The following is a 9,771-nucleotide window of genomic DNA, read 5'->3' as shown; positions in this document are numbered from 1 at the left end:
CCCCGTTCTGGCAATATCCTTATTTTTTATGTCTAGTTTCTTGAATTGGGTTAATGAGACACAATTTTGGCGAAGAGACGGTTGAAACAGAGCCACAGGATGCAGCTAGGAATGCAGCGTCAGCGAGCAGGGCGGGCGAGAGAGGGAGATGCAAAGAGATTCAGTCGCTGAAATGATGATAGGATGAAGGAGAACGAGGTCGATCGAAAGTGCGCGGTATATGTTTTCCTATGGAGTTCCAGTGTCATCATCATTTTCATCCCCTTGCTAGATCGTCTCAGCATCATCATCATCCCCTGCATGAGCTGTGGCGCAGGCGCCATTGGTCGCTAGTAAGTAAGAGCAAGAGCAGGGAGAGGACAGGCAAGAGCAGAGTGCACGAAACTTGCAAGTATGGCGTGCAGCACGGTATAGAAAAGGATGCAGATTGCCTTCATTCCACATTACGCAGCCAGTTACAACGCCATTACTCCACGAGGACATGCGACTCCCAGAAGCTGAGACAGCCTGAGTGAGAGCCTTTATTCTCTCCTCTAGTCTGAAGAGGACTCGAGAATCGGGAGTCGGCCACACTGGAGACTCGACATTGGAGGAAGAGGCCGCACGGACTTATCCGTCGTTGGGACAGACGAGGCTGGCGGGGGCTCAGACGAGAGAGCAGCAAGGCAGCAACATCAGCTGCCTTTCCTTGTCCCATGCGCGCTACTGAGGGTGGCTCTTTTGGCTGGAGTCTTGGACGGGTGGAGTCTGCGAGGTCGGCCGTCGGCGTCCTTTGGACAGGCAAAGGCATACCGTTCGGGCTTGAAAGTTGGGATAAGAAACAAGCAGCAGACGTAGTGGACTGTTGTGGACTATGGCCTGTGTTGCAAACTCTCGTCAAAAGAGCAAATGTAGCAGCTCGCAGATAAGAAAGCAGGTGTTGTAGTGGATAGACAGGGCGGAGGGGAAGTGATGTACTTGCCTGACGGCCTCTATCCGCGCGAGCTCCTCTGCTAATGTGCTTGCTGCTGCGGGCCTGGCCTGACCTGCCTGACGGCCTCATTTTCTTGCTCCTGCTACCGCTGCTTTACTGCGCACGCACCAGTCCGGTCGAATGCGAAAAGACCAGGTGCTTGGAGGGAGGCAGACGGCCAAGCGCACCTCGGGGCGGACGTAGTCGATGTAGGAGGGAAATAGAAAGGGGAAGGAGGTGAAAGGAGGAACAGCAAAAGGCGGATGAGGAGGTGGTGCAGAGTCGAGTAGCAACAAGGACTGAGCAATGACGAGGAGGAAGGAGGAGGAGGAGGAGACGGGGTGAGGCAAGGACAAAGAGTAAGTAAGTGGAACGCGATACTGTGTGTGGGTGTGTGCGTGTTCTACAGTTGGATGATGGAAGGGGAAGGCTCTGCAGAATATTTTTGCATGTACGCTCTGCAAGGGAGACATTAGAAGCGTAAAAGAGTAATATTTGAATGTTTTGTGTGTGTGTGTGTGTTTTTTTGAGAGAGAGAGAGAGAGAGAGAGAGAGAGAGAGTTCTGCAGGGGATGATGGAAGGGAAAAACCAGTATATTAGGATGTAGGATATTAGCGTGTTTGAATGTGAGAATCTGTGAGAGGAAATGTACACGTAATATTAGGAGCTTAAGGGAGGAGGGTATTGCATGTCTGCAGAAAATGGTAATGATAGAGGTAGCAGGATTTGCTGGATATAAAACTGTTGTTGGGGAATGGGGAACGAGACTGAAGAAGTGTAATGCTGCGATGAGGGTGGGTGGAATGATGCAGGAAATGGAGGTGAATTAGCGAAAAGGAAGACGAACCTTCGAGAGCAAGAGAGGGTTAAAAGAAGAAAGAAGCGAAAGCGCAGTGCGCACTCGATCGCCTGAGAGGGCGAGAGAGAGCGAAAGTGAAAAGAAGGTAAATGCATCAAGAAGCAGAAGACGGTGGGGGGGCGACATTGGAGGTGGAGTGGAGCAGCATACTGCTACGCTCGTTTTTGATGGAGGCTGGTTTCTCAGTAATGGATGCTGCTACTCCTCTGGCGTTGGAGTCGTCGTTTCGTCAAGCAGGCTTCTCCATCTTCGACCAGTTCCAATTCCCCCTCTCCACCCTCCCCTCCTCCTCCTCCACCTCCACCATCTCTGCTATCACCACCACCACCACCCCCCCCCCCCCCCCTCCTCCTCCCCCTCCCCCTCCTCCAACAGCTCCATTCCTCCTCCCTTGCTTCTCCTCCTCCAACCTCGAATCCTCCACCTCCTCCAGCTTCCGCCTCGACTCCCCTGACCTTGACCCCGATAATGAAGTCGACGATTTTCGCCTCGATGACCGCCTCTGGCCTTCCCTCCCCGACAAACTCCTCCACCGTATCCTCGCTTTCCTCCCCCTCGCGAGCTTCTTCCGCTTGCGCCTCGTTTGCAAAAGTTGGTACCACCTTTTGTTTTCCGACAGCTTTCTTGAAGTCTGCGCGAAGGTTTCCCCGTCCAGGCCCTGGTTCCTCCTCTTCAGGCCCGGGGACTGGTCCGAGGCCTTCGTCTTGGACCCCATCGCCAAGACATGGTTCCGCATCCCGCTCGCTTCCTTCTTGCCCCCCCGCTTCAGCGTCGTCGCTTCCGCAGGTGGTCTCCTCTGCTGCATTTCCGAAGCTGCTGGGTGCAAGACCGTCCTTATTTGTAACCCCCTCACCCGCGCCTGCGTCCAGCTCCCTTCCACCCTCAAAGAGCGCTTCGTTCCCACCGTTGGTCTCGTCTTCAACCCCCAGCTCAACTCCTACCGCGTCATGGCCGCTGGCGACGATCTCATCTCCCGCTTCGCCGTTAAGAACCTCACCACCGAGCTCTACGACTCCCGTTGCCAGTTCTGGCGAATGACCTCCCCCCTCCCTCGCCTCTGCAACCTCGAGTCCGGCAAGACCACCTACGCCAACGGATTCTTCTACTGCATGAATTACAGCCCCTTTAGCGTTCTCGCCTACGACACGGAGCAGGGCGTGTGGAGCAAGATCCAGGCACCCATGAGGCGCTTCCTGCGCACGCCCAATCTGGTCGAGTGCAGGGGTCGACTCGTGCTGGTGGCCGCGGTGGAGAAGAACAAGCTCAACGTGCCCAAGAGCATCAGGATGTGGGGGCTGCAGCATTCCAAGACAGGATGGGTGGAGTTGGAGCGAATGCCTCAATCCCTCTACGAGGAGTTCATGCGAGTGTCTGGAGAAAAGGCCTTCAACTGCATCGGCCATGGCAACCTCATCCTAATAACCTTGAACGATACTCCCGAGATGCTTATGTATGATTTCTACGAGAAGGTATGGAGGTGGGCGCCCCGCTGCCCCTTCCTCTCGCCTTCCGGAGATGGTAGGCATGGCTTTCACGCCTTCCCTTTCGATCCGCGCTTGGAGGCTTCCGTCTGTTGAAGAGCTCTTTGTCCGTGGAGCTTCGTTCGGGTTGCAGGTTCAGGTTTAGTGCAGGTTGGCTAGACGTTCCGCTCGTCCTTTTCTTTTTTGAAGTCGAAACGAACTTTTCTTGGTTTTGTGGGTAGCTTTGGCTGATTTTTGCAGAACCCTCCTCATTGTTTGAGACGAGGTGCCCAAGCCGGTGGCCATAGCCAAAAATGCAAAACACTTTTCTTCTGTTCTCTTTCATTTTAGTTCCTTCGCTACTGCGCTGTTGTAGCTTGGTGACTATTCGTATAATTCTCACAGGGATTATGTAAACAGGGTGCTTGTCTCTATAGCCTCCATTGGAGAGAGCTTCCGCTTAGTGCCACCTTTGATACACCATCTGAGACTTTTGAGACTTTCTTTTATGAACTTCATAATTATAAGGGTGGGTCGGGAAAGCTTGCCAAAATCCACATGATTATACGTCAATCTTGAGGCTGCCAAATTTTAGGAGAGACTATCGACTGTAACACCCGTACTAATGCATACCAAAGATAGATCCTGTTGGTAGCGCACACGACGATGACAAGGTTTTATTCATGAGACATACGTTGTTATATTGGATGCGTAGTTTTAAAAAACCATGTTATCCATGTTGCTCCTCATTGTTAGTCAAGATAGATAACGAACTTCAGGGAAATGTAGTATCATAGATGGTTAGAGGAGCTGCAAATGGGGATGGACGTTGGATGCAAGCAACTCCAGCGTCAACGGGTGGGGGAAGAGGGAGAGAGAGATTAGAGAGTAAGCGTGTAAGCGGGGAGAGAGAGAGAGAGAGAGTGTGTGTGTGTGTTTTATTCTTTAGTATCCTTGTGCTTATTTGAAAGGCGCTATTGTTTTTATTAAGAGTGTATGTTGTAATGAGTACTGAAAAAACTTGTAGTTGCACAAATTTCTTTAAGAATTTCAGGGCTAATTGCATATTGTTATTTTTGGTTAGGAGACTTTGTGTGGAATTGCATGTCATAACTTTCCTAGTCAGATTTTATTTCACTCACTGGAAAAAAGCAAAAATTGTAGAAAGTTACAGCTGAGAAATCTCGTTAGAACAAACTACTAAAGCTTACAACACATCAATTCATAATAGGAGAGTTATGGAATGCCTCTTTGTTCGGTGCAAAATGTTTGATTAGTCAAAAAATATCTTCCATTGTCCTTCGATCCTTCTTGACTTCTTAGTCCTTTTTGTAAGGGAGAACCACTCCTAGTCCCTTGTTTTTGTAGTCAATGCATGTATTTTTTAGCTCTAGTTTTGATTCATTGTTGTCCATGTAGCAATAGTTGAGTGTATATGGTTAGTGACAAATATGACCCCTTGCAAAGGGTTAGAAATAAAAGCTAGAGGTGTAGTGGTGGGTATGTAGACTTAGTGAAAAATGCCTTGATTGTTAGGTGGTAGGGAAAAAAGTGTAAGGTGGATTCTCTTTTCCCATAAATTTGAGGGTGCTTACATCCATACTCTCGACCTTATTCACTTTTTGCACCTCTATTTTTGAAATAAGTTCAATGGAACTTAAACTAGGGTTCAGCTCACATGGACAAAAACTATCTAATACCATGATAGTCTTCTTTAGTTGTACAACATTATGGGTACTTGGACAAACAATCAGAATTTAATAACAAAGCAATGATAGATCAAGCAAGAGGGAATTAGCCTCTAAGCTATGGCGACATGAAATCCCCTCTTGGATGTTCACATTGAAGCCATTTCCAAGGATATGCCCACTCCCTTGTGACTTTCCTTCGGGCAAATATTCAATACAATTCTAATGAATTACAATTATCTTAACCATCTTAGTTATTTAGTTCTCTTTTTTGTGGCCTCTATAACAAGAAATGTTCATTTTTAGACCCTTGGTACTTTTCTCTTCTAGGGCTACATCAGCATCCCTTGGTGACATGCCTAAAAGTCAGTCAATTCCTCAATTAGCAATGTTTCATAAATGTAGTTGTCATTGCCAAGTATCGATGAATCAAGCCGATGTTGTAGCCTTTTGTAGCTTTGTCCTTTGTGCTCTCTCTAGGTATAGTCATTTTACACTTCCTCCAAGTATGCATGAATATGTCATTAGACTTTTAGGTATGAGTGAAGGTGTTAGAATTTCTCCCACTTAATTACATGTCACTTGCATTGCCTTGCCATGATGATACCTCGTATGCTTTTCCCATGCCTTAGACTAAAGTTTGCTCTATGCTTGGCTTTGGCGCAATCACATCTAAAATCTTCCTCCATAGTTGCTTTATATCAATCTTATATAAAATTTGACACTTGTGTTAACATTTGCCCTAATGCAAAGTGGCCTTTTTAAAAGTGTACTTGTGAATCTCAAGCCCCATGTAACATTTGTGTTAAGGTCACTCTAGCTCTAAGCTAGGTATTTAGCCCATATGTCATCCCTTCTTTATTGTCCAAGTTGTCTTGTCACATGTAGTTGCCCTTGTCATATAGTTGCCCCATGGCTAGGCATCTAACTCATATTGCATCCCTTCGTTGTTGTCCATGGAGTTGTCCTTGTCACATGTTGGCTAGTTATGGCTAGGAAAAACCTACTCTAGAGTCTCCCTAACCTAGACATAATGAGTCATACACTGCAAAAACTCAGTTTAAAAGTTTTGGGATTTTGTAAAAAAGTAATAAGTATCCTAGAGATCATGGTGATGGAGGTCGACAAAGTGGAACAAAATTTAGGGGTCATATATTGAACTGGTATAGTATCATACTGAGAATTCATGTAGAAAGTTTGGTTGGATGTAGAAGGTAATCAAAAGATTTAAAAGGCCAATTTGATACTTTTGTGGTTCATTAGACAAACTCTACCCCAAACCTGTGGGATGAACATGTTTATCTTTTGTGTACTCTTGTGTACTCCTCTCTCCCCCCTGTCCTTCAACATGGTATTTCATTTAAAGATGTTGTTGCTCATTACAACCTCAATTGCAACAAAGTATGGCATGACTTCCTCATAGATTGTGAAGAACTATAAACGATCAGTGCTTCCTAATCTTTTAGGTTCTCTTGAGAGGTATGGGCATTCTCCTTCTTCTATGGGATCTTGCAAATCTTGAGCCTTTTCAATTGGATCTCTTAGGTGATGATGTTTGTAGATCGATACACTAAACTCCCAAAGAAATGCCCCCAATGGAAGGGTTTAAAGCATCTTCCTCCATCTTAGAATGCCATCATCCTTTTGAGCTCCATTATCCCTTGGTCCATTTCAATGATTATCTACAACTTTAACCACAAAAAATCCACATCCACTCTCAAAGAACAAAGATCATGTGGCATCTGGCCTCATGCTAAATTAAAAATTAGGAGCGACATGGTAGATAGAGTTCCACTACAAAGAGGTGACATATGGTATTTGACTTCCACATCAACATATCCTATCATGGGACAGTAGGACCAGTTAGACACGTGGCAATGCCATATCGTCAAAATGCACCTCAATAATCCACATTAATATTACACACCTCAATAGTGCCACCCTCATCTATGCCACTTAGGCATAATGTGCTACATGTACACCCCTCCACAAAGTTTTGACCTTGTGGCCAAATCTCTATGAAGTGTAAAAAGTTATCCTTGAGGGGCATGATGCAAAAAAGTTTTAACCTTGTGCTCAAATCTTTTGGGGGAACACTTTTGTCTCAAAGTTTTGATCTTGTGGCCAAATCTTTATTTGGAAGATTAGAGTTTAAGGCCAAATCTTTATGAGTGTGCATCCTAGAAAAGATCAAGGTCAAAACCTCTTGTTGATGGATTTCCCATAGACATGATGCAAAAAAATTATGGCCTTGTGGCTAAATCTTTTGAGGGCAACACTCTCCTCACAAACTTTGATCTTGTGGTCAAACATTTATGGATAAGATTTGAGTTTAAGGCCAAATCTTTACAAGAGTGTGTCCCTAAAATGATTTGGCAACAAGGTTAAAACTTTCCCACATCAGGTGATTGGTTGCACACGTCTCACAAAGTTTTGGTCATGTGGCCAAATATCTATGAGTTTTTGACACATATCCTTGAGGGACTCCCTCATGGACATAATGCAGTAAAAGTTTTGACCTTGTGGGCAAATCTTTTAAAGGAAAAACTCCCCTCACAAAGTTTCGACCTTGAGGGATGACCTCATCAACAAAGTTTTGAAACTTGTGACCTTGAAACTTGTGAGGGGAGTTTCGAAACTTTTGGCAACCTCCTCACAAAGTTTTGACCTTGTGGCAAATATGAATGAGGTGTCCAAACCTATTCTTGAGTGATACCCTCATGGAATGGACAAGACGTGGAAAAGTTTGGATCTTGTGGCCAAATCTTAGAAGAATGGCGCTGTCCTCACAAAGTTTTGACCTTATGGCCAAATATATATTAGCAAAGATTTAAGTTTGAGGCCAAATCTTTACAAAAATGTGCCCTTCAAAAGATTTGACCACAAGGTCAAAACTTTTCACATCCTGTTCAAAAGTTCATCCCTCAAGGATAGGTTTGGACATCCCCTCATAAAGTTTTGACCTTGTGGCAACATCTCTATGAAGTGTCCAAACCTATCCTTGAGAATCTTTAAATTTTTGTGAGGGAGTGCCCAAACCTATCCTTGAGGGATAATCTCATGAACATGATGTAGAAAAGTTTTGACCTTATGGTGAAATCTTTTGTCCTCAAGTTAAAAGCTTAACAAATATTTATCATGAGGGAACCCTTAAGGATAGGTTTGGACACATCATAAAGATTCAACCACAAGGTCAAACTTTATGAGGGGGTTTCCAAACCTTTCCTTGAGGGATAAACTCATAAGGTTTTGACACCTCATAGAGATTTGGCCATAAGGTCAAAACGTTGTAAGGGGGTGCCCAAATCTATCCTTTAGGTGTTATCTCATGAATAGGATGTAAAACGTTTTGACCTTGCAAGGGCATATTTCATCTCAATATGTGTGTGTGTGTGTGTGTGTGAAATCAAATGTGTACACATAGAGAGGTTTGATTTTGATAGCATATAGAGATTTGGCCACAAGGTGAAAATTTTGTAAGGAGAGTGCTGCCCTCAAAAGGTTTGGCCACAACGTCAAGGCTTTTGGTCACAAGATTGAAACTTTGTGAGGATAGTCCAAAATTGTCCTTGAGGGGTCACCTCATGAGTAGGATGTGAAAAGGGTTCGTCTTGTGCACACATGTTTAATCTCAAGAGGGGTGAGGAGAGAGCGAGAGAGAGAGAGAGAGAGAGAGAGAGAGAGAGAGAGAGAGAGAGAGAGTTTATTAAAGTCTTTGGAAGACCGATGGGTCTATGAGACTGTGAAAATCCTGGTACGAACAAGTTGTGAGGGTGGAGCTACTAAACAATCATCCACACCAATGCAGAATTCAAAAAATGCAAAATGGTAGTACTAAGTATGCTAAGTACAACATAGTCATGTCAGTGGTCGACTACATATCAATCTCATCATCATCATCATCAACATCATTGAGGCATGAAATCGGCAATAGAGTGATGTCGGGTGCTCACGGGTGTGGCTCTATGACCTCTCTTGGTCATAGCTCTGCACCTAACAAGGGATATAGTAACCCCTGTCAGTTGTTGGGCTCTGACTCTAAATAGAGAGGGGATATCCCCAAGTGTAATATGCGCATCAACCTCTATTTGAGCTATTGAGTCACTAGCTCTAGATCACGATCATGTCAATGCATCGTCTTGTGGGGGTCCATGTGATCTAGTAGGAAGAACTTCATGATAGAGCTTTGAGAGGGATCTGCCAAGGAAGAAGTCTACTCCTATCTCCATGATTGAAGTATCCTCTAGCGGTGCTTGACTACCTCATGAATGAAGCCTGACTACCTCATGAATGAAACTTGCCAAGCATCTCTGTCTAGATAGGAGAGGAATTGGGACAAAACCCCATAGCTATATCTGAAGAGGCAGTAGAAATGCCCTCGGATTGCATAGTAAACCAGATAGCTGAAGATGAAGTGCTCCTCTGTCTCAACCTCCTGCATGTCACATAATGCATACATGCACCTCTACTTAGGCCCAGTGGTTTGCTCTACCACTCTCGATACGAAGTTTATGTGAAGAGACTTGGAACTGCCCAATAAAGATCCTCAGTGAGTGGGGTAATCTGACTATCACACGGGCAGATATTTGTTATGCAGTAAGTTCACTAGCATAGTTTATGGCAAATCCAAAATAGTCTCACTAGAATGTAGCCAAAAGAGTCTTGAGATACATTAGAGGTACAAGATAGTTTGGGATAGAATACAAAGGAAGTCATTCAAGGTTGCATGGATACTGTGACAGTGACTATGCTAGAGATCATGAGACCAAGAGATCGACACAGGGATATGCTTTTTTCCTTGATCAAGGTGC

At 45.0% G+C, this 9,771-nt stretch overlaps 1 protein-coding gene across 1 annotated transcript; it reads left to right on the top strand.

Moving 5' to 3' along the window:
* Positions 1-1,849: 1,849 nt before the first annotated feature.
* Positions 1,850-3,844, top strand: LOC147897981 (protein UNUSUAL FLORAL ORGANS-like). The gene is made up of 2 exons (XM_087380160.1): positions 1,850-2,123; positions 2,172-3,844. Exons 1-2 carry the CDS (start codon positions 1,902-1,904, stop codon positions 3,387-3,389), a joined length of 1,440 nt encoding a protein of 479 aa, XP_087236286.1. The 5' UTR covers positions 1,850-1,901; the 3' UTR covers positions 3,390-3,844.
* Positions 3,845-9,771: the final 5,927 nt, after the last annotated feature.

This window comes from Dipteris shenzhenensis, chromosome 10 (genome assembly GCF_047967505.1).
Source record: "Dipteris shenzhenensis isolate YYH24624 ecotype China chromosome 10, Dip_SZ_1.0, whole genome shotgun sequence".
NCBI lineage: Eukaryota > Viridiplantae > Streptophyta > Polypodiopsida > Gleicheniales > Dipteridaceae > Dipteris > Dipteris shenzhenensis.
Note: the sequence above shows the minus strand (reverse complement) of the source record. Positions and strands in the feature narration are given on the sequence as shown.

Excerpts from the sequence above, each read along its gene's own strand:
- LOC147897981 (XM_087380160.1), top strand. The coding sequence starts at position 1,902 with ATGCATCAAGAAGCAGAAGACGGTGGGGGGGCGACATTGGAGGTGGAG. Across the intron at positions 2,124-2,171 it reads CCTCCACCTCCACCATCTCT|CCCCCTCCTCCAACAGCTCC; the intron begins GCTATCACCACC and ends CCTCCTCCCCCT.